Raw genomic sequence first — 27,867 nt, 5'->3', positions numbered from 1 at the left:
CTGCAGGTTTTCACTTACCAGACTGCCACAAGACTGGGAGGCCAGGCCTGTAGTTTACTGTGCAGTATTATGCAGAAACAGGGCCTGTTGGATGATGAGAGGTGGGCACAATGCTCTCAGGGCCAAGTGGAGTGGTACAATTGCTGTGCTGTGGGTCGAGGGGTGGGGGAGAGCGTCCAGTCTCCCTGCTGTGGCCTGGCACAGTCCTGGGTGGTGCAAAGGGCCCGTGCTGGGTCATGCCCCAAGCCGTCTTTCTGAAATGCAGTCTGGTTTATGGGATCTCCGCTGGTATCCTGTAAAAGCAAACCTTACAAGTAGTGTTGGGCTTAAAACTCAGGTGGACTTTCTGCCCCAGTTTGCCTGCTGACAGTGTCTTCTTCCTCCTCCTGCTCAGGCACATGAAGATTCACGAGAAGGATCCCAACAGCACAGCAAGCACAACGCCCCCATCGCCGCTGAAGCGCAGGCGATTATCATCGAAACGGAAGTTCAGTCATGATGCTGAGATGGACAGAGAGGAGAGGACACCTGCAAAAAAGGTTTTTTATGAGCCATGAAGCAGAAGAGTTTCTTGGCTACCTTCTAAAACTCTCAGTGGTTGTGTTCATGCAGTCAGCGTGGGAATATTAAAATGTGGTCTTGTTCCAGCCCTGTATATAGTTAGGATGCCATGATTTTCTTGTGTGGCCAACACTGTTGTTTGAGACTGAAAATTAATTTCTGATTTCTGAGATTGAAAGAATTATAATTTTTTTCAATTATTTATTGTTTATAATTTTTGTTTTGCTTATCATTGTGATAATTGATGGTAGATGACAAGAGGATAAACTATTCTTTTGCTAATTAATCTTTTTGCCTAGTTTTTTTTTCTCCCAATTACTTCCTAAGTAGTATTGCAGGGTAGTAATTTGAATTTTTTTAAAAAAGAACAGAGCTTGCTTCAAACATAGCAATAACTGAGGTCTGGTATTGTCTTGACCTGGAGCAAAAAAAATCTGTAGTACATTTCCCTTTCCTTGTAGCATAATCATGCATTATTGGATTTCCAAGAGAAATACTTATTTGAAGGCTAGACATTTTCCATTAGGTTTTTGTTTATGCAATATTTTAGTACATTTCAGACAATACAAAATATATGGTGGCTGCCAAACTTAACTTGACCCTTTCAGCTTGCTATCTCTAAATGGCAAGCTAGTATCCCTTGTTTCTGTGCATGCTTTCCTCCCAGCAATCAGAAGAGGGCTATAGAAAACATGCAGAAGTTCACTGCTTTTCCCTGGACCGCTTGAGTTAAGAGTTGGCAGTATCTCAGTGGCATGAATAATTGGGGCTGACAGCTCGCCTGGTTTCCTGAGGGGGGAAGAATGCTAGTTCAGTGGTATATAAACTCACAGGGGTTTAGAAGCTGTTCAAACTGCAGTTTCTTAGTACTGACGAATCTGTGAGCTAGACACACACTCATTTGATCTCCTGCTGAGATTCTTTTCTGTCATGCATGTTCTCACACATGTGCAGAGGCTGTGTCACTCATTCTGTTGTCAAAATGCGTGATTTCTGGTCACCTGCATCAAAATTGTGGATGAAGTTCACTGTTTTGCTTTTAAGAGGACTTCAAATGGCTTACATGGTTGGTTTGTTACTTAAAATATGGTGTAGTGAGGTTTTTTTCCCTCTCTCTGAAGGTTGTCGAGGATGGCCACTCTGGTGAAGGGGATAAGAAGGCTGAGGAGGAAGTTTATCATTGTCCAGTGTGTTTCAAAGATTTTTTTTGCAAGTATGGGCTGGAGTCCCACATGGAGACACATCCAGATAATTCACTGAGGTAAGAAACAGTTCTCAGGGCATTTCTGGTCACCAGATGGCCCGAGGGAGCCTGCTGGGAAGAGCAGGGAGCCATTCAGCCCTCCACACTGTTAACTGCTCCCCCTTCATGATTTTGAACAGATTTTAAACATGTTTCTGTTTCATCGTAAGTCACCAGAGTGCTCTAGGGCTTAATTTTATTATTTTTTCACAAATACAGAAAATCTTGCCAGTTGATAGCTAGGAATGTTTGTAGAAAAAATTAAAGCCCCCCTTCTTCCCCTCTAAAGCCATCACTGCTGTTACGTAACACTGTAAAATAAAATCACTGCAGAATTTTAACAAGTTAATGCTTAAAATATTAAGCAAAACTTGATAAAAGTATTCAGGTACCAACCTGTGACATTCTCCTGTTTGCGGATAAGAAGGCAGCTAGGTTTTGTTGTCTGTTGTGGGAGTGAATGAAAACAGAGGAATTCCTGGTTTTAGACTTGCAATAAGATGTGTTATGCTATGTGTTATTTTCTTCCTGTTGAGGCTTGGGAATGATAGAGATTTTGGTTTAAGTCAGCTTCTCTTAAAAAGGAAAAATACTTACTAATTTTTTGAGAAGGTGTTTGAGTATTGTGTTTCAGTTCAAGTAATTGTCCCTGGGACTCCTGAAACTTCTATGAAACTGATTTTTACCACAGAAAAATGCAGAACCAGATACTTGAAGATATAGAAGAGATATTCCAAGTTTAGTTTAAACATGAAGAAAAGCTACTATTTTAGAAAAGCAGACTATCCATTTCTAGAAACTTGTCAGCATTTTTAGCTTACTGTAGGACATTGGACTCTTGAATTCAGAAGGATGCGTAATTCAGTATCTGACGAGTCAACTCTCTTTACTGAATACACTGTCTTAATAGAATGGGATGGAGCAGAGCCATCCCATTCTATTAAATGGGATTAATTCTATTAAATTTTCCATTTCTAAAAAGATTAGAAGACCTTGGTAAATATCTGTGAAATACTTTTTTAAGGCATTGTAAGTGCTGTAATTATTGGCAAAAGATTTGGAAAGCTTTTTCTTAAACTTTGTCCAGTGAATTGTAGTTGATTAAATGGAGTTTGCTGTTATTGAAGTAAATGAAGAAAATTTTCATTATAGAGCAAAACTGAAACAGCTGTTCTTGGGTAAGAGCTCTGTAACACTCACAAAATGGAGCTGAAGATAATTTTGCCATACACTTTGCACTTTAGAGGAAGCAGCTGCCATATTAGGTTTACCCTGGTGTTGGCCTCATTTTGAAGCTTCTCTGAAGAGATGACTTCTTTGCAAAGTTATATGCCATGGAGGAGATTTGTGAGGTGGATTTACTTGCTTTGAGTGTAGATTAAAGATAACAGAATAGATACCCTTCTAGCTTGGCAGTTTTGCAGTCATTTGCAGCAAGGCAGAAGGACACACTGGCTGTGCAAACATGCTGTTCCTCTTCCTGCAGCTCTTTCTCTAGGATTAGGACACTTGCTTATTCTCTCTCCTGAAATGGTTTTGCTACCCCTGATGATGTTGAGCAATGATGACTGCAACATGTCCCTAAATCAAAGCTGTGATTGTCAAGCTCTGTGTTGTGAGTTCAGGGTGATGCCTGGATGCTACTCTTTATGGGCTTGTGCAGATGATGGTAAAGGGGTTTGTCAGATTGCTTTAGCAATTTAAGACATGTCAGTGGAGATAGGGCAGTACAAGGAAGCTGTAGCTCTGCCTGGTCACCTAACATATTCAAATGGAACTTGCTCTGCCTGTCTGGTTTAAAACGCACCTTTTGTCCTAGTCTAGACAAGTCAAATGACACTATCTGCTTGGCCCAGCCTCACAGAAAATCCTCTAGTAAGCAGAGCAGTCTAGGCTGCTGTTAAGGTGTCGCCTTAAAAGTTTCATCTTTCATCCTGAAATAAAATGGGTTAAAATACTTGGCAGCCAGAGGCTGCAGTCCTCTGGTTCCCAGGGTTCTGCAGTACTGTAGGATTCAGCAAGATAGGCTGAATGTGGTGGGCCATTCTCAGTCCTCAGTTTATGTGACTGAAATAACCCTCTCAGTTAGGGTGGGGTTTTGTGTGAAGGAGATGAAGAAAATAGAATATTTTGCTGGAGTATCAGAGCAGGAGAAGTGTGTATGTATGGGTAAGCTCATGGAGGAGGAGTAAACTGCATTCATCAAATCCTTGTGTTTCCTTATTGTAGGGGACAAGGAGGAAGAACTCTCCTTAAAGTTCAAACAAACAAAAAAGTGTAGCAGCAGTGTTCTAAGCAAAGGGCAGAGAGCAAAACACCCTCAGTCTCTTGAAATTGCCAGTACTCTAAAAGTAGGGTCACTGGAACTGAACTTCTGTAAGGCAGGTATCAGACTTTGTGCATCCCAGAGCCTGATGCTTTGGGTCTGACAGACAGTTTGGAACTATCCCTTTGGGTAGCCCCGCACAGACTGTTTTGTTATGACCAAAAATAAGTGATGTTTGATCTGCCTAGCCATGCCTTTCTGTGTAAACCACAGGGCAAACATCTGACTCATTTTTGCTCCCCCAGTAGCTAGTATAAAAATTATTGCCAGCACTGTCTCTGGAGCGATGCACCAGTGTACATTTGCCTTGACAGTGGTACCAACCACCATACAGGGATGCATCCCCAGCAGCAGTGAAGTGCCGGGGTGTGCAGGAGCTTCTTGTGGCTTGCTTCTGGTCCCTTAATCCTGTCATTGTAGTGCTGTTGTGTAAATACAGCCTCTTGCCCACCAGAGTCTGTCTATCCTGGCCCCCCTCTGCTAAGTAGCAGAGAGGTGAGGCTGTCTGGCGGCCCTGGATCAGTGTGTGAGCTGCTAATTTACAGGGTGGGCCACTGCCCTTCGTGATATTGGCAAATGAACAACTTCAAATCACAGGGTTAGCTGTTCAAAGTCAGATGAAATGACACCCCTCATTGCCTTCCCCACTACTGCTTTTTTCATGTAAAGCGCCGAGCAGGGGAGCACCTCATTGTTTACTTGCCGCAGAATAAACAATACTTAATCCACTGATTGTGTGAGAGGGGCTCCCTCTTGGGAGAGTATCTCTTGATTATGTAAAATCCTAAATCGTGCATCTTTGTCTCCTAATTACGGTAAGAACTGCCCTGCTCTTGGGAGCACATAGGGCCCTTTGTCCCACTGACAATGGGCTGTTGCACTGCATTGCCTTCATGGCATTACCCTCCCTGGTCAGTCTCTGTCCCTTTTGAAGCCCTAGGACCTGCAGCCTAATTAGTGACATGAGCTGGTCCTAGCAAGGCTGTCTGCAGTCCCCATTAGCAGTAGGAGGTGGCCCCGGGGTGCTTTCTGACCCCGTTCACCTCTCTACCTGGATTATTTAAAGAAGATGTCTGTTACCCTACAGCTGGGGCCTCAGGACACCATCTATTTTGGTGAGTTTGTATCTGAGTGTTGATATAATTAGCAGAGCACTGAAACGCTGTGCAGCCAATAGGGAAAATGAGAAACCTCTCCAAGCGGAGTAACTTCCCTGGAAACTTTTGTGGCAGAGCGTTGCTGTCAAACATGGTAATGTGCTTGTAAAGGTCGCCTGACAGACAGCTTTGAGCAACATCAGCAGTGCAAGCAAAGGAGACTTGAGGATTTCCTGGGGAGAAGCCTCTCGAGGCTCTGTGTGAGGTTTCTTCTCTTTCCTTTGGAAAGTACAATGGAATCGGATTAAAGTAAAACGTGTGGCTTTTAAAAAAATACATGCACTGTAAAATTCCTCTGTTGGATCTCACTGTAACCAGATCATACCCTTTATATTTCCTCTCCTTCTCCTCCAGGAGATTTCTTACAGCACTGCCTGTAGTGACAGCTAGAGGCTTTTTAATTTTTCCTTCATCACTGACAGCTAAAGGCTTTTAATTTTTCCTTCCTCAAAGCAGCAAGGATACCTGTGTGCTGTCTTTCATGTCTGTCTATTTTCCTGAGGAGAGGAGGAAGGTGGTGGTAACATTACCGTTTATCTTATTTCTCAGAGACATACTTCAACATCACTTCTCAGTATAGATATTTAAGCAGTTTGAACATGGTAAAAGCCTGTATCTTAGTGAGTGTTATGGGGACTTTTTAATCACATTTGATTCCATGTGGCATTGCCTTCAGTTACAGAAGTTGCCTTCCTCTCTTATAGGAGAGAAGAAATAAAAGAGACATTGCAGAGTGTGAAAGGCACTGTTTGCCTCAGTCACTGAGCTGACCCAGTGACCAGAACTAGTGGATGCCTGTTGCCATGAATGGATTCAGTGCATATTAAGTTTTTTGACCTCTTAGAGAGCATGTCCAAACAGTGATATAATATATTAAGCCTTGTAACTTGCCAAATCCCAGGCATATTTTCACAAGGACAGCAAAAGCAGTTCTCTAGCCCCAGGGTAATGTGCTTCTGTGGTACTTGCAAACAAAGAAAACCAAAAGCCATTTGCAGTCTGCCTTGTTCTTCAAAAAAGCCTACCCACGTTTTGCTGAAACTTGTAAAGTCAAATTGGCTAGGGGTTGAATGCCACCGTGGAAAGTTGTTGTTTTGAACAGTTAGATCAGTAACAGGCACAGCTACAGAAGAGCTCAAGTCCAGGAATGCAAGTGTCAGGACACCCTGACCACTGGTGTCTGTTGTCATCTGCCTCCAGTTTTGCCAAGGTAACTGCTGTGAGATCTTGTTTCTGAAAATACTCCCAGGTGGAAAATGGTATTGTGTCTAGGTCTTACCTGACCTAGAAGGTACAGAGGACTTAAGTGCCATGGGGATGGTCTCCTGGACTCTGGCTGGATTGTTTCACATGATGGCACATGCAGCTTGTGGTTCAGCCAGACTGATCACCAGATCTCTCCCTTTGCCAGAACATCCTTACTTCTCAGTGCATGATGTCAGGTGGTGGGACACCTGTCTCAATCTTAAATCATTCCAGCTAAGGCACATGAGCGGCCCTGTGTAAGTCAGAACAAAAGGAAGTGGGCTTTGAGTAAAAATTAATCCAGCTACTTAGAATATTACATGTTTATTGCCCAGTTACTGTTCTTAGGGCAGTTCTGCATATCGGCATTGTGGAGATAAAATAGCCAAGAAAAAGTGTAGGGATATCATTACAGTCATTAGCAGAAGTAGAAAGGAATAGAAGAAGACAAGTTTTGTACAGAGCAGGAATGTGACTGAGTGAAAGTACATTGTACAGGATGTAAAAGAAAAAACACACCAGAAAAAGCCCCTTAAGTTTCATTCCTGTTTTTGCCCAGTGCCTACTTAAGCAACTTTAGGAATTCACTTTCTATTTTTTCTCTCCTTATATAGTAGGGAATAATCCTGCTGACTTCATTTTTGTGAAGCATGTTGTTCTCTACACGTGGTCAGCCTTTTGTGGGAAGAGGGTGTTGGTGACATTACAAACTTAAAAGAATGAATGTGTTTGAACACTAAATGTTGTTTGAAATTCATATCACTTGTGAGACAAAAATGAGTTCATTGTGAGGAGAGGAAGTTTTTTCCTAGTAGCTGACTATTGTTACTGGAAGCAACTTGAAGGATGAATGGCAACTAGTCTCCATGCAGCACTGTGAAATTTCATACTATTCCATCTCTGTCACAACTGTTGGTGTGCACATAGATAAGCCTCATTCCTTTTTAGCACTTCAAAAATACGCTGTGCAGTTTTAATGCAGCTGGATAATTCTGAGGTTGTGTTATCCTACAGGGCTGTTGAGTACCGAGAGAGAGGTGGAGAGCATTCCAGCATAGATGCATTCATGGGCTTCCTTGACCCTTGGTTTTGGCATGCTATATTTTGGCCTCAATAGTTCCCTTCTAAGTCATTGTTTGAAACTGTACCAGCAAGGATAACTTAGGTAGAAACTGCTGCTGGAGTTACTAACAGAGTTAGTGCTACAAGACATGTTACAGCCAAGGATGGAGGTACACAAGGGGCAGTTGTGTGGCATCCCCAATTCAGCTGACTCTCCTGCTCTGCTCTACTCTGCCTACTGCTTGCTCAGTGTCTTGCTGACAGTCACAGGGACTAGGAACTGAGTTTCAGTGCAGGGGTAACTCCATGAGGCAGCTGGTGATGATGAAATCCAGCTCTGGTGAACACCAGGACCAAAAACATGCTGTGGTACAATGCAAATCTTAATGTCGATAAGGCAAAGGATAGGGTATACAAGCAAACTGGTGAATGCATCGTTTTACTGTGCAAATGGAGAATTAAAATCAGTGAGTTGAGCATCTGGCTGTGCGCTGGCTTGCAAAAGCAGACCAGAACTGCATTTTTAATGCTTTCTGAAGTTTGTGTTCAGAAAAGAGAGACAGGAAACATCTGAAGAGCAGCACTAGTCCAGTGCTAGCCTGGAAGTGGTCAGCTCACATCAGGAAGCTCATTGTGCGAGGAGACTGGGAATCCAGAGCAGCTAAGTAAAAATACCAGATAGTGAATGGACACAGGGAGTGATGCTCTCATGTGAAACTGTGTGATGTGTCACATGGTGTAGAGTATCTTAGCTTGGTTGCAAGAATAGAAAGTGGGTAAAATGCAAAGCTGACTGCAGAGGAAAGCTTCTCGTAAAAGGAAATACAGAAGGGAAAGAGGGCTAAGCCAGAATAGGTTATTGGCATGCCTGCCTGATCCTGATGACCAGAGTTTGTTCATGTGCAGGCTCCCTCAAAAGTGCTGGCTGCTGCTAGTGTTAGCAGCCATGTATGTCTGCGTGCTGAGCACAGCTTACCTGTGAATGTAGATCAAGGCAAGGGTGTTCAGTCCAGATTTGGCTGCCCCTGTTGTCATCAGTGAATGACTACAGGATAGACAACTGCCTACAGAGAGATTTCTTTTTATCTTACTTGTGAAAATCACTGTTGCCTTTTTAACAGAGTAGACAGATTATTTTAACTCTTGCCATTATTTTTAAAAGTGTACAAGTACTTGGCTTCCATATTTGAAAAATGTGTTTTAAGGCAGGAAGAGCTTTCTTCTTCTTTCCCTGAAAGAATACCAGAAGGTCCGCTTCAGTTTGTGTGTACAAATAATGACTTCTATTCTGGATGCTGGGCAGTTTCCAATTTTGGTAGCTGTAGAGGACTGCACAAGTCAGGCTTTTTTTTCCCCCAGGTATGCTTGTCCTTATTATTGAACCCTTTATTGTTATTTACATTGATCTTCAGCTCTTGTGCTGTGATTCTGTCCAACCAATTTGTTGACACTTCTGGTTTTTAAAACTTCTATTAAGCAAAAAGGTCATTATGAGAAAATGAATTACCTCATTTGTGGAAGTGTGTGCAGGACATCTCCCATTTTTCCTTTATTTTTTTTTAGTTGCATGTTAATACTGTTGAAGTAAATGGTAGAGTAAGCTAGTGTTTCACTGGGGAAGAGGTATTTCATTCTGGCACTGTTGAAGTGCTGCTGGTACATGAAATTCAGTACACTGTTAAGAAGTGGAATCTTTTTTTCCAGGTTTTTCTTTCCTCATACACAAAGAAAGTTAAAAGATGGCACAGCATGGCTCACGCCTTTTTTATTAAACTGTATAGCTGTTAAATTCACTTGAGATACTCTTGCCTCTGGGAGTTATGTTATGCTGGTATGGACCCTGGCTCTCCAGCATGCCGACAAGTTTCTGAAGCACGACATCAGCCTGGTTTATATCGCATCTGCTCTGGCTCCTACATGATACTTTTCTCGCCTGGACCACGGCGCGGCTGTAGGAATGCACATAGCATTGTGCATCCCTCTATTAATAGAAGGGCTGGCGCAGTGGTTTCAGTCTTTGCTGCATCCAAGGGTGGCTTCTTTGAGGGAGAGGATTAAAGGGAGCCACATGACACGTTGGTAACAAAGTCGGACAGCCAGTGGGGAGGTGGGAGGGAGGAAGAGTTAAGAAGTCCCGCCTCTGCTTAGGAGGTGAAGCAGCCGGCGTTGAACTTCTCCTGAGTTGTATTTACCTCTCTGTGCACTGGGAAAGGGAAGGCTCTGCAGCCAATTACACCCAGCAGGGAGTTGGCTCGCAGTGCTACTGTGCTGCTTGCCATTTTGGCACTGAACCATAGCATTGGGCAAGGTGGAGGTGGGAGAGCAGCAGGTCTTTCAGGGTCAGACGTGCTGTGATGCTGCGGGGGAAGGAGGGAGGAACGGTCATTGCAGGACAGCGGGAGGACCCACAGGGATCCCTGGGAGGGAGGCAGGAGTGGCGTTCGCAGCACTGCTGCTTTTCCATCACTCATCTGCAACAAGTGGGAGAGATTAGTGCAGCTGTTGGATGTTATTTCCCAGGGCCCTGGGTGTGGAGGCCAGGAAGGGGTTTTCATCCAAAAGGAGATGTGTATCTGGATCTGGGTGGGGTTGCACAGGAGAAGAAACCAATTTGCACTCTCTCATCTCACTGCCTTTGCCTTGCCCCAAAAGAAGTGAAAGAGAAGCAAAGGAATCCTTTACTGAAGGGGAATATATCTCTAACCTTCTAGTTTTTCTTTCATAGATGGTGAAAGCCCTTATGTTTAAAATCATCCTTTCTCCCACCTCCCCCTCCTTGTTGGCTTCCTTTGCAGTGCATGTTACCGGTGTGGAGGCTGGGAGCCTGCTCCTGCCCTGGTGCAGACATGAGTCAATGGCAGGGAATCAGCCATCTTTCTCTTCTGCCCAGCTGTATTATTTTTAGGTCAGCATAGGATTTTCTTTGCTCATAAGGGGAGTTGCATTGATTCTACAAATAATGTGAGACATACAGGGAAATGCTAGCAACAAAGGTAGAAATGTATGTATGGTACATACTAGAGATTTCAGTGGGAAGAGTTAGATGACTTAATAACATAACTGTGTTTATGAATTCTGTCTCAGGATATGTTTCATTCTTGTTTTTTTTCCTTCTCTTTGTGGCAGTGGCTAAAGAGCACATACAGGAAAGGAACAAAGAGGCTACCAAGCTTTTTATTTTAGATAAGGCCTAGAAATTAACATTGGTTTTATTTGTTGACATCTACAACATGGCCAACATAGTGTTAATGAGCTGCATGGCTGAATACTTCAGGTTTTAGTCTCCTCTTGTGGAGTTTCAGAAGTAAAAGAATGCTAAATGTCACTTTCCCTTTCACACTGCCAGTCTCAGGTAGTGCAGTATAGTGCTTGTTTAATTTCCTGGTAGCAGAATGATGGATATAAATATTTGGCATCTGCATCTTGACTACTAAAATCTAAAATTTAGAGGGATTGAGGGTTTGACTGAATTACCCTTCATCAAATTTAAGACATCGGTTTTTTCTCAAAATTTGTCTCTGCATTTCCTTTTTAAAATATCCTTCCTTTCCTTAAAGAAAAAAAGCTGTTTCTATTGCTGACAAATTGGAGTTGGCTCAGAGGAAAGTGTAATGCAAGGCAACAGGCATCACTTATGTAAACTTTTCTTGCATGGGTGCCCCTTGTCATAAGTGTAGCAAATCCTGGCTTGCCTCTTGAACAAGCTGCACAAAGCATTGACTGTATCCTAAAGCCTGTTAAAATACTTTTATATCCTAATTAGCATTACGGGTTTCAAGAATACTAACTTATTTTAGTAGAAAGCTTTTAAATGGTGTGTTTTTACACAGAGACCTTGTCTGCATTTAAAAAAAAACAAAACAAAGCAGACAACAAAAACAACTAAAAAGGTGCACTGGTGTAGTAATAATTAAACAGACTTGCCTGTTGTGATATGTGGCCTGAGTACCAAGGTCAGCCTGGTCATTGTACTGTTGTCACACTGCTACACTTCGGTTCTGCTTTTGTGTTTAAGCAATTCTGTTTTCTCACCAGCCAGAAATCCATAGCCCCAGTATTATGCTCACACTGTACAGGTATGAATGACTGAAACATAAAGGCAATTGAGAATGAAGCTTATTTTAAAGCACTCTGAGCTGCTAAAAGCAGGGTTTTTTTCTTTTTATTAATATTTGAATCTCTGTACTTGGAGCTGAACAGCCTTCTTCTCTCTGCTTTGTAATCGCAGTTACAGAAAAATGGAAAACTATGGCCAAGGCTACCAGTCACATGATAACACAGCAACTTTTATTTGCTACATCTGGAAACTTACCTTGCAAGTAGAGTGCTTTTATCTTTGCTCAGGTGTTGAGCCATTGCTCTGCCTGTTCTGCTGACAACCTCAGAACCTGTTCCTATCTCTGTTCTCAGCAGCAGTACGATCCATGTTTGACTTGGCACTACTCGAGCAGACTTGTGAAATTTTAAGGAAGGGTTTTTTTTCTCAGTGTCTTAGTTTCTTCTTGGGTTTTTTTGTTTTTTGTTGTTTTTTTTTAAGTTCATAATGAGCAAAGTACTACCACATGTTGCTTTACTTGATATGCTGGACTTTTCAGACTTTCCACAATTATATAACTTACTTTAGAAAAAGCAGTTTAAGCAATATGAAAAAGATGTTTGTATATCTAGTATTCCTTTCTCTTGTCCTTCTTAGGCTGTGATTTTAGATTTAAAAATACTGTGGGCATTGACATTACCTAGAGATGGAAAATAGTACAGATGACAAGTGGTTAGACTTCCTTAAAAAAGTTAATTCTTCCAGTTAATGCATTGTTAGGCATGGCAGCTTACTCCATTTTAAATTAACACAAGCCTTAGTCAAAATGCAGCGTGATGCTTGCCTTAACTAGTTAGGTTTTGAAGCTTAATACCTGTAAGTTTTTCTTGGAGGTGGTGCATGTCCATATCTGCATCTGCATTGCTAATTTTATTCATAGCTCAAGTCATGTCATTTGAGAGAAATTCAGACTCCTTTCTTACTTGAGGTGAGAGGGAGGGAGATCAACAAAACCAAAACACACACACATGAAATAAAAATTGTGCATACACTTGGGCAAACAGGCCATATATTTTAAATAGTTTGCATCTGTAGGAAAGACTGACAAGCCCAAGTGAGGTCTGCAGAGCTGGAGATGCCTCCTGAGCCAGTGGCATAGTAGCACCCCTTGGCATCAGGATCAGCTTCTCAGTGACCTCCTCTGTCCTTGGTGAGCAGCAGGGGCACAAGGTGCCAGCACCCAGCTCGCCTGGGGGGCCTGCCCCAGAGAGGCTGCTCCAAATGTCTCCCAGGAAGAGCTTTTTTGACTCCAGCTCCCCAGGCTGCGGCTGCATCTGCAGATGTGCCTGGAATATGGGAAAAGGGAGGACGTCCATGGTTCCCTCTGGTGCAATGCTGTGAAGTGTGACACCAGGGGAAGGTGCAGAGCCAGCATTCAGTGTATTTATATGCTCTGAAGTGCCTGCATCTTGAGATGACAGATGTGATTTACCAGGATGTTTCTTCTTTCAACCAGGAGCTTCATTTGGACTGAATGGAAAAAGAGCTTAATCCTGTTCCCAACTTCTCTTTTTGCTGCTTCTTGATTCACAGCAAGGAGAATAAGAGAAGTCTAAGGAAGAAAGAGAAAAATGTTCAGGGTTGTTTAATTCTGTGCATTATAAAAGTTTTTCAAGATACAGTACTTGTGTATCGAGGGATGGAAGGCGGTTCCCTTTGCATGGAAAACACCATTTTTAAATTGCAAATTTTTACTGTCCTGAGGCATAGTAGATGATACAGGTGTACTGTGAAGGACTTTCACACGGGTTTCTGCTCTGAAAGATTTACTCTCAAGTGCAGCTTTTGATAGGAGCCCTAAACAAACCAGTGCTTAAAATCAGCATGTTGCAGTGCTGAAGGAGGTGGGGGAGTATAAAATGGATGAGGCTCACCTCCCCACTGTGTGTGTGGGGCTGGCTGCTTGCCCAAGAGTGCTGGCTCCTGCTCAGCCCAGATCCTGGGGGTAGCATGGCAGGTGCAAGCTCTCCCAGTGGTCCTGTCAACAGTATCTGTGCCTGCCCCATCATGCACATGGGGTACAGCTGCTGCTTTTGGTCACTGGTCCAGGAGACACCAGGCACATCAGGGACCTTAGAGCTGCCTCATGACACCTTGAGGTAAGGGTCTGCATCTCTCTGCAGAACAGCTGGCCCCACAGACCACCAGTGATCCTCCTAGTGGGGCAAGAGCATTGCTTGCCAGCCCTTGGTAATGTATCAGGAGGAGCAAGCCAGAAGAACTGCTTGCTTTCATGCAAGGCATTTTCTTCACCTCTGAAAAAGAATTATGTCAGTAGTCTGCAAGTTCTTCAGGTGACTGCTCTAACCCTTTAAGGCCCTCCTTCCCCCGGTGGTTTTGGTGGTTCTGTGTTTTTGTTTTTGCTGAAGGTGAAAGCTTTGCTTCATGGAATAGGTGGTGCCAAGTGAGCTGGAGGAGAGCTGTAGATTCTGACAGTGGAGAAGTGCTACGTGTGTGCATTCCCCACCCCCACCAGAGATTGCTGTCATATTTAACAGACCTCTTTAAGTAAACATTTGCTTTGTAAATGGCATTGGTTCCATATTTAATGGAATGCAGGGACTATGCTGGCAATAATTGTAAAGGTAGGATGCAAGTAAATTGACAGGGGAGATAAAACAGATTAAACCTCCAGCACATAATATTTATGTCCCAGCCTTCTGGGTACCGTGATAACAAAGGCTGTGTTACATATACTTCACACTTGCTCCTTTCACCACTCAGAGACTGAGTCCGATTGCTGTGTGGGTGATTGGTTATCTCTTCATTTTCAGGGAATAAAAAAGGTCTGTGGAAGTTTATGTAGTGATAAAAAGAACAACAATGGAGTTTGTTAGACACAGGACAGGGAGGGAGTGGTTTCAGGAATTTGTCAGAAGTAATTTCTAATTGCAGGATGTTTTTTTAATGAGTAGGCACATGTCCTTTTCCTTGATGTGGAGGGTGAAGACAGCATGGGGGGAACTGAGTCAGGGGGAGATGTGAAAAACTCCAAGCCTATAAAATATTCTGACAATCTCATTGCTTCACATTCACTGGTGTTTGCTTCTGTGAAACTCATGCTTTGGTTGCAAGCTGGAGCTGAACCACAAGGAATGAAACTGTCGCTTGTTCAGTACAGATTGGACATGATCTGTGATGATGCAGAGCCCAAATTCCAAATATTTAAAAGGCAGTGGGCTTGTTTGTTGCTGTCTTGGCCAGGTGTTGCTGTGTGGTCCTTACTGCCTGGAGCACAGCTGTATTTCCAATACCTCTGATTGTTTAATAGAAGTCTACTTTATGTGAAAAACTTTTGTTTAGCTGATTTTGGAATTTGAGAACTTAAGGAAAACGAGAAATCATAGCAATAAGGTGTAGGGAGGAAAGGATGTTGCTTCTCCATTTTTCTTAGGAGCATGCTGGCTGTGAAGGGAACTGAGGCATGTCAGAAATTTTTAACCTATTTCAGGTCTTCCTTCTCTCCTCCTCTTCAAGGAGCACCAGTTTTTCTTCCAGAACAGTATACTTCTCATAACAGCTTTAAGAAAAATCAGTGAATGTTTATGGAAAGTCAGCATGGAGGAAATATATACATAGGTATTCGAGTGGTATGCAGTGGTACATTTCAAACAGTAGTTTAAAAAGGTATTATTTATAAATTTGCAGCTGCTCTCTGCTTAGGTCTAATTTAGCCTCTCCTTGTCACTGACTTTTTAAAGTCTTTTATTTTAATAGTTCTTTTTAGTAAAAATAAAACAGTGTAAAGCCATTGAAATATTTTATGTCAGACTATAAGATCATTGTCAGAAGGCTGTGGTCTGAGCTGCCACTTCACCATCTACCCACAAAGGATGCTCAGTTATTATGCACTATATTTTTTGAACTTCCAGTGAACTTAATAGCCAGAAACTGGTAAAAAGCGAATGTGACTGTAATAGACTTTACGTGGTGATAGGTTTCTGACACACTGTGGCTTCATTTTGCATTTAGTAGGTTCTTAGTATCATGGGGCAGGGGAAGGGAGGCTGGCTTAATGTGAGAAGAATGTAGTTCTTCAGCATGCAGCAGTCAGTAAGTCATTTCTGTTTCTTTCCTTTCCAGGTGTGACATCTGTTGTATTACCTTTCGTACTCATCGGGGCTTACTGCGCCATAATGCAGTTATCCACAAGCAACTTCCCAGAGATCCCATGGGAAAGCCTTTCATTCAGAACAACCCTTCAATTCCAGCTGGCTTCCATGACTTGGGATTCACGGACTTCTCCTGTAGGAAGTTCCCCCGCATTTCTCAGGTATGCTCTGTTTTTCATAGCTTGAGGTACCAACAGATGAAGTTCATTCTGAATTCACTGAAACACTCGTCCTCGATGAGGGAGAGGTGTGGTATAGAATATTTTGTGAAAAGCATGTTACCACTGTGTAGGCTTCAAACACTTCCTGTCTTTCCTTTTTCTTTTTTCATCTAAAGTATATTTGACTGGGGTTTGTTGTAATTTTTTTTTCAGTATTCCAGTGGATAACTACTAGTGTAAAGATTGATAAAAATAATTTGAAGGAAACCTTGATTTGTATTTGATCCTTGCCACTTCCAGCCTCCCCCATAATTCTCACCTTTCCTAAACCATCCCACATTTAAAATCAATAGGGAGGACTCATAGTAAGGAAGGCATTATAGATTTTTAATTTACTGTAACAAAAATGCCATTTTGTTGTTTTCCCATGAAAAACTGGGAAGTCACCCTACTTACTGAAGGGTGGTCTCTTTAGTGACTTCACAAAACACTCTCAAGTAACTTTCTATTATATGGTCCTTATGTGAGTTCTGAACATTTTGCACATTTGAGGGTAACTGACTGGAGAAGGGCAGAGAGGTAGTCTGTAAACCTGTAATTATTTTTTTGAAAGCCTTAAACCTTTCCATTGAATGGTATTATTCCTCCCTCTGTAAAACATTGCCTGTGCCTTGGTTGGTTTGGGTGTGGATGAAGCTGCTTATTTATATCTATATTAAAAAAAAAAGTAAGAAACAGCACAATCCATCAGGTCTTAGTATCTGAACTTTCCATATTCTACTGGGATTGAATCATTTATTTCCAGCTCTTCTGGATGCAAGGTGGTAGATCTTAAATTCGCTCCTGGTTAAGAACAACATGTAGGTCATTCTGTAACTCTGGTAGAGTTTTTGTGGAAAAGTTAAAAGTGAGGAGAAGAGAGAGCTTTTAAAATAATTTGATTTTATTTCTTCTGTACCTAATGGCAGACACAGGAAGTTATTAAGGGATTTAAATATTTGGACTTCCCTTTTGTGATCATTTTGCTTGCACTGTGAGTCAGGACCTATGAAGTATCTGAACAAGATGCATATAAAGATCTTGCCAGTTTTTCACTTAATTTATCAGTTGTACTCTTCCTTGATGTGTAAAACCTTTGCATTTAAATACAGCTTTTGGATTCATGTTTGTTTTCAGGGGCAGGTATAAAATCTGTATGTTGGGAGCATTTATATTGGGAGAATAAATATAATCCAACCCAAAGTGTTTCTGGTTTGGGCTCTACATTTCATTGATTTGCATTTGGGGTGCTTTATTTTTGTTGCTTCACCTTCTTGGATTCTATTTTGGTTTTTCTCCTCTGCTCCTGGTGTCTTTGTAATTATAAAGCCAAAGGAGGTAGTTCTACTGTCCAGATTACTGAAGTTTGCAGTATAGTCTACTGAGGCTCCTGTCCTGTCAGTGAAGTGGGAGAGGTTTCTGGAAGGGAAAGCTCAGGATGGAGAAGTACTTGAGAGTCGTAATAGCCCTCTGAAGAAGTCTGCCTTTATAGAAGGGAACTTTTGGAGAATTGGTCTCTGTTTTTGATACATCAGATGACCAAAGGCTGTGGAGCAGGGATATCTCTGTGCCAGGTAGGTGATGGCTGCTCTAAAGTCCTTCATTTGGGCAGCAGAGAAGAGTGAGCTGGTTTTGTTTTGCAGCAACGTCTGATGGCTTTCCAGTTTGAGATGTTCACTCTAAATTGTTTTTTGCACATCATGCAGGTCTGGTGTGAAACGAATTTGCGAAGGTGCATCAGTGACTTCCATCGATTTATTTGTGAGACGTGTAACAAGGCATTCCCCATGCTTTCAGCGCTCAAACTGCACACAGAAACTCATGTGGTGGATCAGGGAAAAGACAAGCACAAGCCACAGTCCACGACCCCACCCAGCGAGAACCCAGACCAGAAAGCCTTTATGGCATCCTTGGGCCTACAGTACACCAAAGACATCAAGCCTGTCAAGCAGGAGGACAATACACAAGATGAGGTCCAAGAAATGCGGCTTAGAGCACTGAAGAGTAACCTACCTCAGGAACCCGGCAGCACTGGTCTGCTCAGCCTCTCTCCTCTGGAAGCTGCCTCAATGGGAGGGTCATTTTCAGTTCTTCCTCCTACAAAGGAAAACATAAAGCTCCTCTCCCTGCAGCCTTTCCAGAAGGGTTTTATCATCCAGCCTGACAGCAGTATTGTGGTAAAACCCATCTCCAATGAGTCTGCCATTGAGCTAGCAGACATTCAGCAGATCTTGAAGATGGCTTCTTCTGCTCCTCCTCAGATCAGTCTTCCTCCACTTTCTAAGGCACCTTCTGTCCCAGTGCAGTCCATTTTCAAGCATATGCCACCACTGAAGCCAAAGCCTTTGGTAACACCCCGAACAGTCGTCGCAACCTCCACACCTCCTCCTCTTATCAGTGCCCAGCAAGCCTCCCCTGGCTGCATCAGCCCAAGCCTCCCACCTCCCCCTCTGAGGCTGATCAAAAACTCAGTGGAGTCCTCCTCCAACTCTCACCTTCCCCAGCCAGGAGCCAAATCGAGTCCTTCCTCGCAGTTGCTCCTTCAACCCAAAATAGAGCCTTTAACTCAGCACGAGATGAAGACGCAACTGGAGCAGGATAGCATCATCGAAGCTCTCCTGCCTCTGAGCATGGAAGCAAAGATCAAGCAAGAGGTAACAGAAGGGGACCTCAAAGCCATCATTGCAGGGGCAGCAAACAAAAAAGCCCCAGCCATGAGGAAAGTTTTGTACCCCTGCCGTTTCTGTGACCAGGTGTTTGCCTTCTCCGGTGTCCTGAGAGCTCACATCCGATCCCACCTGGGCATTTCCCCATACCAGTGCAACATCTGTGACTACATCGCAGCTGACAAGGCAGCGCTGATCCGGCACCTGCGGACACACAGCGGAGAGAGGCCTTACATCTGTAAAATCTGCCACTACCCCTTCACGGTGAAAGCCAATTGTGAGAGGCACCTGCGAAAGAAGCACCTCAAAGTCACCAGGAAGGATATAGAGAAGAACATTGAATACGTCACCAGCAATGCAGCAGAGATGGTGGATGCCTTCTGCTCCCCAGACACCGTGTGCAAGCTGTGTGGCGAGGACCTGAAGCATTACCGAGCCCTCCGCATCCACATGAGGACGCACAGCGGTTGCCAGAAGAAGAAGCCCTTTGAGTGCAAGGAGTGTGGCACAGCTTTCTCAGCCAAGAGAAACTGCATTCACCATATCCTCAAGCAGCATTTGCATGTGCAAGAAAGGGAAATTGAGAACTACATCTTAGCGGTGGACTGCAGTGCCCAGGAAAGTCAGACAGACCCTCCTTTATTGGAAGACAGCACTTACATGGACCACAAATCCATGACTCCTTTCCTGGAGCCACAGAATGGCTTCTTGCTTGGGACATCATCTCACGTTCCCATCAAACTTGAACCTACGGGCAACTTCCCAATGGATTTTGATGAGCCGTTGGATTTCTCTCAAAAGAACAAAAACCTGAGTGCTGTACAAGTGAAGCAGGAGAACCTATTTGGCTCTTCTCCCCTGTCCCTTTATGACTGTTCCATGGAGCCCATCGACCTGTCCATCCCCAAAGGCCTGAAGAATGATAAAGATGATGTCCCATGTGAAGCCAGGAATCAAGAGCTGGCTGCTTCTGGGAACACTGATAAAGCGTACAACTGTCTGCAGTGTCCTTTGGTTTTTGGTGCCAATGGGAACTCAGAGAAAAACAGGGCTGTCAGACATCCCCAGCCACTGAAAGGTTCATTGCATTTGACTGTCCCGATCATTTCCCCGGCTCTCCTTGGCAATTCTGCCTTGCTGAGACCCTTGAGGCCTAAACCACCACCACCACCTCTCTTGCCAAAGCCTTCAGTAACTAAAGAGCTGCCACCGTTGGCTTCCATTGCACAGATAATTTCATCTGTGTCTTCTGCTCCCGCTTTGCTGAAAACAGAGGCTGCAGATGCCAGTCCCATGGCAGTGAGTTGCTCCACTGGGTGTGACAAATCAGGGAATGCCAAAGCAAAAATGACAATCGTGACTGCAGTTCAGAGAGACTCCAGCCTGCCCAGTGACCTGACTCAGGCATGTGATCCAGAGCAGTCTCCCATTGCTGATGCTGGGTTGATTAAGAAAAGAGGTAGAAAGAAAGGAACAAAAAATAAGCCTAAACTTAGCAGTGGTGTGGATCTGGAGTCAAGTGGGGAGTTTGCCAGCATTGAGAAGATGCTGGCTACCACAGACACTAATAAATTTAGCCCATTTTTGCAGTCCACTGACAGTTTCAAGGAAGAAAGTGGCAGAAATGGAACAAGTGAGGATGAGAAGGAAACTGCCGAAGATCAGCTGCTCAGAGGGAAGAGGAATGCTTACTCAGACTGCCTGCAAAATATTCCCTGTCCTTACTGTCCTCAAGTCTTTCCATGGGCAAATTCCCTGCAGCGGCACATGCTCACTCACACAGGTAAGAGGATTGTAGCTCCTGAGGATGTTCCTCATGGAATGGCCTCACTATGGAGGGATCTTCTTTCCTTGTCTCTCTCTGATGTCTGAATGGTGTTTTTTGTTCCTTAGAAAATCCCTAGCTGTTGGTGTTGTATAGTGGTGGTGGTGGTAAATTTTTCAGCAATGGAATAATTTCTGTGCCTTTGAGTATCAAGGGGGCAAATTAAATTGCTAAAACCCATTTGTTTTCAGTGGCATGACTTAAGGTACCTGGAAGAAATGTTAGTTTCAGGTGTTCTATTACTGTTGTCTTATCTTGAAGGTGAACATGCATGTTGAATATTTCATTTTGCCTTAGGTGGTTTGTGCAGCTGCTTCCAGTGGCTATTGATCTGCATCAGTAATGCTAAAAAGATCCATAAAAATGAGAGCAAATAAGTGTGGAATTGTGGAAGGAAAAGAAAATGCAGTGTTTAGCATACTTCTTCTTACCATGGCTTTTATTTGACAGATAAAGAAGAGAGGATGTGAAAAACATCATCCTAAGCTTTATGTAGTAGCATGCCTCTAGGACAGGTTTCTTCTCAGTGCTAGACAACTAAAGGTGGGCTTATGCCCTAAGGCGTGGAGATGTATATGAAGTCTTTAATATTGTGCCACTGTGTAAGTAGCCTCAAACCTGGTGTAACCAAAAGGAGGAATTGGGGAGGGAGATTTATTCTAGGTTTGGGGTTATTTTTCATTCTTTGCTATAAAGAAAATGCTGCACTGAGTGTGTCGATTTGAAGTTCAGCCCTTTTCCCACCCACACTGTAATAAAGTAATGAGTAGATTCTCATCATCCTCAGAGAGAGGGGACAAACCTTTACTGGCTGTTGCTCTCTTTTAAGTCAGTCACAGTTGCTGATACTGTTTTCTTCATTATACAATGCAAAATCCTGGTGTAGAGTGATAGTTAAGGACATTTGTAAGAAACTTTGGGAAACTGAGTGCAGCCTTATAAGGCATAATTGAGTATTTTTTCATGGAATTGAGGTTTCATGAAGCAACTGATTCATGTCTGTGCTAAAGAAGGAAACCTGAAGAGGTAAAAGAGGTTAGCTAAGAGGTTTAAAGGGAATCTGAGCTGTGGAGCAGTCCCTATTACAATTTGCTTTGGGTGACATGAGGACATAACTTGCAAGGTATCAGTGCAACAGTGAGGCTATTGTTTTCTGGCCCACAGAGCCCAAATTATTTCATCTTATTAAGCATACAGTTTGCTTTCAATGGTGAAGGAGAGCTCTTTATTCGTATCAATTGTTTTCTAACACCCTGCTCTCCAAAAAAAATATATAGTTACTGAAGAACTGTTCATGAGACAGAAAACAATAGAGAGGCTTTTAACAGACTAAGGGGTTTGACCTGCTTATTGGTGGCAGACTTCCAAGGTAGCAGCACTGGTGTAAACCCTTAATAAAGACAGGAAAAACGCATTCAGCCATGAGGTATACTGGTAAAACTTGTCTCCCTTATCACCACCAGGTTTGGAAGGAGACACTGTCCGTTCCTTAAGCCTGTGCTGCAGTCCTCACAAGGAAGACAAGCAACTGTGGCTGTAGTAGGGCTGGATCCTGACTGCAGATACAGGATTTTTGGTGATACTGTAAGGTCGTGGCGATAATCAGATTCCGGTTAGTGGACTCTGACAGTGATAATTCTGAGATTTTTCCTCATCAGCATCACCACAGTGTTGAGGGAGACTGGTTGCAGGAGGCCTAACTCACAGCAAGCTTTGACAGACCTTGGGGCACGTCACCTTTCAGGTGACACTAGCTCTCTGTTTCTAAACTGGGAGTTTGCAGCAGCTCCCATGGCAGCAGTGTAGATGAAGCTTACTTGAGAGGAGAGGGAAAGGTAAGCCAAGAAGATTGAATGGATTTAGACCTGGGAGTTAGTGCCAAAGCAAGTGCTAGGATACATTCAGGTAGAGTGAGCCTTGTGTTTTTGTGGTGCTGATCATCAGGTGCTGATGGCATGGGAGGAGTCTGGCAGCTGCATGATAGATACAGTGGTTTGTTGGGTTTCTGTTCTGGGTGGGCGAGTTGGCTTTCTGATGGAGAAATCTGCTGTGCTGTAGTACAGTGCATCATTTCTGTCCCCACCTATTTCACAGGCAGTGACTTGTTAGTTAGCTCTGTTTTTTAAGAGGAGTTAAGAAAAAATGCTATTCACTAATCTTCCTGTAAAAAGAAAAGGGGAGCTTTATTGTCTGAACTTGATGACTGCTCCCTGACCTGGGGAAAGAAGGGGCCAAGAGGCTCATGTGGGTGAGACTGATGAGAGTCCTGGTGATCTGCTTCCAAACTGCATGTGTTGGGCATCTGCTGCATAGCAAATCACTGCAGGGAAGCTGGACCAGTCTTCTACATTTATGTAATACACTGCTATTAAAAAAAAAAAAAAAAAAAAAAAAGGCAGCAGCCATTTGAGTTAAAAAGTGGCAGCTGTCTCCTTTCCATCCATTGGTAGGGAAGTTGTTATTTGGGTGAGTAGCCTAAACAAATGATGAGTGATTATTGGGTTGGGAAAAAGGTGTATAATTTTGTTCATTTAAGAAGTATCAATATATTACCAATTTTAAACTATGCTTATACACACATGAAAAGATTTTTGCAAGTGTGTCTTTCATGTTCAATAAGATTTCAACACGGAGGACTCCTTTTCACGTGGCGTCAAGATCATACGCTTAACCTTTTGCCAAAGTACAAAATGTGCATGCTGCTAGTAACCTACATCCCTCATGCAACCAGAAGTCTCTCTTGTGCAAGCTTTCCCCCTGCTTATTCTTTCTTCAACACCACTGTGTGTTTTTTAGTTCAAAAGCATTTCCCTGAAGAAGCGTACACCTTCTTGCTGTTTTTTATTTTAATGCAAAAGTTCATGAGTGGAGCACTGGGAATTTGGCTTAGCTTGATTTTATACAGCATTTGATACAGTACTGTGTTTTGTTTGAACATGCTTGAACACTTGCTTTTAAGACTTTCTTTCTCTTGATGTCTTTATTGTTTAATTTACTTTTCTATGTTCAACTCAATTTGCCTATTTTTTTTTCTGCTTTTTTCCCCTGCTCTTGTGCAGCAAGTAAGATGTGCCCTATAGATGGTGCAGTTAGTTTTGCTCTTTTTATGGCATCAGACTAGGTTCAATATAAATTAAAAATAATGGCCCTTTTTTGCCACTGGTTTGTTATAGATAATCTAAGGGTTTTTGCAAGAATCACTTGAAGATATTTTCAGAGTGATACTGTGAGATGTTACTTGGCCCAAGTTTAGTTTCTGGAGAAAGAGATTTAATGGAACAGGGGGGTTGATTTTTGTTTAGTTTTGTTTTCCTGTTATAACAGGGATGAACTGGACACGGAAAGATCTATATGCAAAATAAATAAATAAATAAGTGGAATACAGTTGCACCTAGCCTCCAAACCTGAATTTTTTCTGTTGGTTGGAGGAGACATCTCAAAAAAAGGAGGACTGGAGGCATTTTTATTCTTTTCTTTTATGACTTAAATCAAAGTGGAATTACAGACATCTTTATTTTGCAGCATTTGTCCTTACCATGGTGATAATGTGTTTCCACTAGGACAATGGTGTCAGGAGGTATCTTTACTAAGGAATAATCTTCTTACATGCTGCAATTATTTAGATGACCCTTTATATTGAAAAAAATGCCCTTCAAATGACTGGTTTCCATGAAGTGTCCAGTCTAGACAGTCAGTTCTGAGTTGGTATGTAGACAGATGTATTTTAATCCAGCCCATGACCACTATTACAAAAAAAGTTACTAAAAAATCAAATCACATCGCATTTAAACTGACTGTTAAGGTTATCCTCCAGTGAATACGTGTATTTTATCAGAAAACCAGTAGCCTTTCAGGTACAACAGAGAAGGCAGAAAATACTGCTTTTTTGAATGTGCCTTTGAAGGTGAGGTTTTTGGAGACCTGTGCTGATTTCCCTTTGGGAATAGGACTGTAACTGGAGTTTGAAGAGTAAGTGGGATTTTTGTTCAGGTTTTGAGGATATTCGTGTGGAAAGAAGCATACCATATCTGTTGTAAGTATTGGTCTGTATGACAAATATTTGGTTGAGGCAGAAGTTCTAGAGGCTGAAAATATGAGAAAATTGTGACCTGAGATGCAGGTTGAGTTTCAAGTAATTAATCCCCAGCTAATCCTGTCATTGCATGCTTGAAAAGAAATGTGGAAAGGAATTGGGTTATCATGAGGCAAAAGGATTTCTGCTCAACTTTGAAGTTCTGTTTTGTATTTGCATTGTGAATGAAGCCAAATAAAAGTGCAGAAAGTGGTTGTACTCGTAACCATACATTTATGGTTGATTTAGCAGGCATCTAGAAAGAAAGAGTGACTTGAAAGCCTACAAAAAGTGCCTTGATGCTTCTAAAAATTGTGTTGACACTGAAAGAAAATTAAGAGAAAGAAAAGTGCCTGAGATGTCTGCGAGATGTGGGGAATCCCTTGCATGGTTTGAGATGTTAATTTGAACAGAACCAATTTGCAGAAGATTAAAGTAAGAAACATACAATGTTGTATCAAAGAGGCTGCTGGCTGTGGGGTGTTCAGAGGTTTAGGGTGTGAGGTGGAAGGTGGGAGAAGAGCAGATCTCCTTTTATAAGTAACTATCCTTACAATCTCTTTCTTCATCATGAAGATGTCTTGCAAGGACTGCTTTCCTCATAGCACTACACAATCCTGACTTGTCTTTCAACTCTTCCTGCACTCTGTTCCCTCCCTTGTTCTAGTCACTTAATGTAATGGAAACCTTTCTCCTGTGGAGAAGGAACTGATTGCTTATTCAGCATATGGGTCTTTATTCCATATGGAATCAATGGAAAGATGCCCCGTTGCTTTGATGGAAATTGTGTCAAAGTCACACAGGTGATGGACATCTCAGGAGAGAGCCTTCTGCTGAGGACCTTGCAGGCAGGATGTTGTAATCGGTCACTAAGCAGTAAAGGAGGAAAAGGGAAAAAAACAAGGAAGTCTCTTACTACACATCAGAATGACAGATGGACTTTTTTTTTTTCTTGTGTCAGACCAGAAGCCCTTCCTCTGTCAAAAATGCTTTGTTGTTTTTTTCCTACCAAATCTAACAGAGTTTGCACAAACCTGGATTTGCCAGCTGCTATCTGAAGGAGAAATGTGCTTATCCCCCACTCTAGGGAAGAAGATGCTGGATCTCTCAGTGACACACAGTTTTTCCCAGCTGTTCAGACTAGCACGCCCTAGTTGCATTTGGTCAGACTGAATGCTGCAGACAAGTGAAGTGACATGAAGAGTGCCCTGCCATGTTAGACTCGTGCATGCAGCTCACTGCTTGGGTCTCTGATAGTAGCAGTAGGATGTGCTATGCAGGGTGGGCATTTGGGCTCAGCCACATCCTGCATTCTGTTCCTCTAGATCCTCTATCAGCATCCATGACTGCCGTGCTAGGGTTGTGTGTTAGAGGGCACATCCCTGCCTGCTCCCATTATCACCTGGTTTTGCACCTGATGTCTGTAGGTCTCTCCAGTTGCTTTCTGAATCTGCTGTTTCTGTCTGAATCCAACTAAATCTGGCGTCAAGCTCTAGAAATTCATCACCTAAGGATGATTAGTAAGGAACTAGTTTTTAATTTGTTTTCAGCTTTTCCCCTGCTAGCTTCAGAGAACCTCCCTTTGTTCCTGGATTGCAGGATTTGGTGAATGGCAGTTCTGTGTGCATCCTCTCAACTGCCTTCACGATGTGTGACTCTGAATCATAACACCTTCTTCTCTCCTTCCAAATGAGAAGCTTGAGCCTTTCTGGTGTCTCCTCACAGGGCAGCTGCCTCATCACTTGGATGAGGTTTGCTGTGTCCTGTGGTCTGGAGACCAGAAGTGCACGTACCACCTGAAACAAGGGCACACCAAAGTTTTGCACAGCAGCAAAGGGACACCCTTGTTCTTGCTCTCCATACTAAGAGAAGTACAGCTTCTGTACTTCTACAGTACAGACAGTGATACTGTTTCTTAGCTTTAGTTTGGCTTCTGCTGCAGGCCAAGCCAGTGATTCTGGAGAGCTCTTGGTGATGGCTCCAAGATGTCTTGATGAAATGCATCTTCCAGTACCACATTCAGCATCACACAGGCTTGTTTCAGATTATTTTTCCAGAGTTGTTTTACCTTCTATTCATCTGCATTGAAGCTCTTGTGCCATTGTATTGCCCCTTCTGTTTTGAGAGTTTAGCAGCAAAAGAGACCGGTTGTCAGATCATGCAAAGCTTTATTGTAGGCAGACAGGTGGCATTTAGTCAGAAAGGATGACACAAAACCAAGGGTGAGCACAGTCTCTCAGCTTTTTTTCTGATGACCAAATGGGATGAATGTAAGAAGGAAGCTCAGCAGATGGTGCTACGTGTCCCTTGCCTGAAAAATGTTTGCACAAGGGAGCCATTGCTGTAAAGTGCTCACACCTCCAGGGTTGCTTTCTGTCACTTTGAGTTGGTTTCATGGGAGAGTTGTTGAAGTAGCAAACCTAAAAGCAGCAAGAATTTGGCTCTGTACATCAGGATAGTTAAAGTTAGGGATGAGTTGTCACTCTCTACCTTAGGGCAGCTGTTGATCAGATTGCACAGAAGCATGCACAGGATTTTCTTCCTACATTTCCAGGCTCTGGTTTGTTTGGGAAAGTCTGCTGTCTTCCCAGCCTCTCTCATCCTTTCTTCTAATACAACAGGTTGCCTTGCAGTGATTCAGATGTACTAACACAGGGATCAGTACTTGTCTGGCATTAAAATCTGTAATGATGGGGACATGTTACAACGTGATTTTTATCTTGCCTATCATGAGGAGACTAAGTTGCCTTGTTACCATGTTAACAGCCTGTAACTTCACAGGGCTGTAGCATGGTATCTGGGGTGTCACGTGGGCTTATCCTGCCAATGCTGACAGCAGATGGCTACAGCATGAGAGAGGAAGACTCATGTTATAACATGATCCTCTTGCAGAACACAAGTTTGCAGAAAGGGCTCTGAAAGTGCTCACCTCTGTTGAATCTTCACGGCAGGATGAAACTAAAATGTCCTCCCTGAGTCTATTGAAAACTTTCTTTGCAGTCAGAGGGATCCTAACCCAGCTCAGCTGGTCAGTGTGGTGAGAAGGCAAACATTTCTAAAGCTGCTCAGATGAGCAGTGGCACGGCACGTAGGATGGGTAGGACTCGGTGGAACGTAAATGTTGTTCTTAGCAGCCACTGGGCTGGTCAGAGTGGTTCGACCTGCCCCCAGCAGACAGAGCCTTGGGCCATGGTTGGATAACACAAAGCACTTCTTGGCTGTACTGGCTCGACCTGCTCCCAACTGTTCATCCCCACAGCTGCAGTTGACCCAGCTGCCCCAAAAAAATGAAAAGGGCAAGG

General features: G+C 43.0%; 1 protein-coding gene across 4 annotated transcripts in view; it reads left to right on the top strand.

Annotated features, from left to right (window-relative positions):
- Nucleotides 1–27,867, top strand: part of RREB1 (ras responsive element binding protein 1) — a 124,510-nt gene that overhangs the window by 82,330 nt on the left and 14,313 nt on the right. For all 4 annotated transcript variants that reach the window (XM_071736488.1, XM_071736489.1, XM_071736491.1 and 1 more), the window contains 4 exons: nucleotides 395–539; nucleotides 1,683–1,822; nucleotides 15,774–15,963; nucleotides 17,709–20,451. In XM_071736488.1, the coding sequence (XP_071592589.1) occupies nucleotides 395–539; nucleotides 1,683–1,822; nucleotides 15,774–15,963; nucleotides 17,709–20,451 (3,218 nt within the window). The remainder of the gene's footprint in view (nucleotides 1–394; nucleotides 540–1,682; nucleotides 1,823–15,773; nucleotides 15,964–17,708; nucleotides 20,452–27,867) is intronic.

Source organism: Heliangelus exortis, chromosome 2 (assembly GCF_036169615.1).
Source record: "Heliangelus exortis chromosome 2, bHelExo1.hap1, whole genome shotgun sequence".
NCBI lineage: Eukaryota > Metazoa > Chordata > Aves > Apodiformes > Trochilidae > Heliangelus > Heliangelus exortis.
This window is presented reverse-complemented; position numbering and strand designations above follow the sequence as displayed.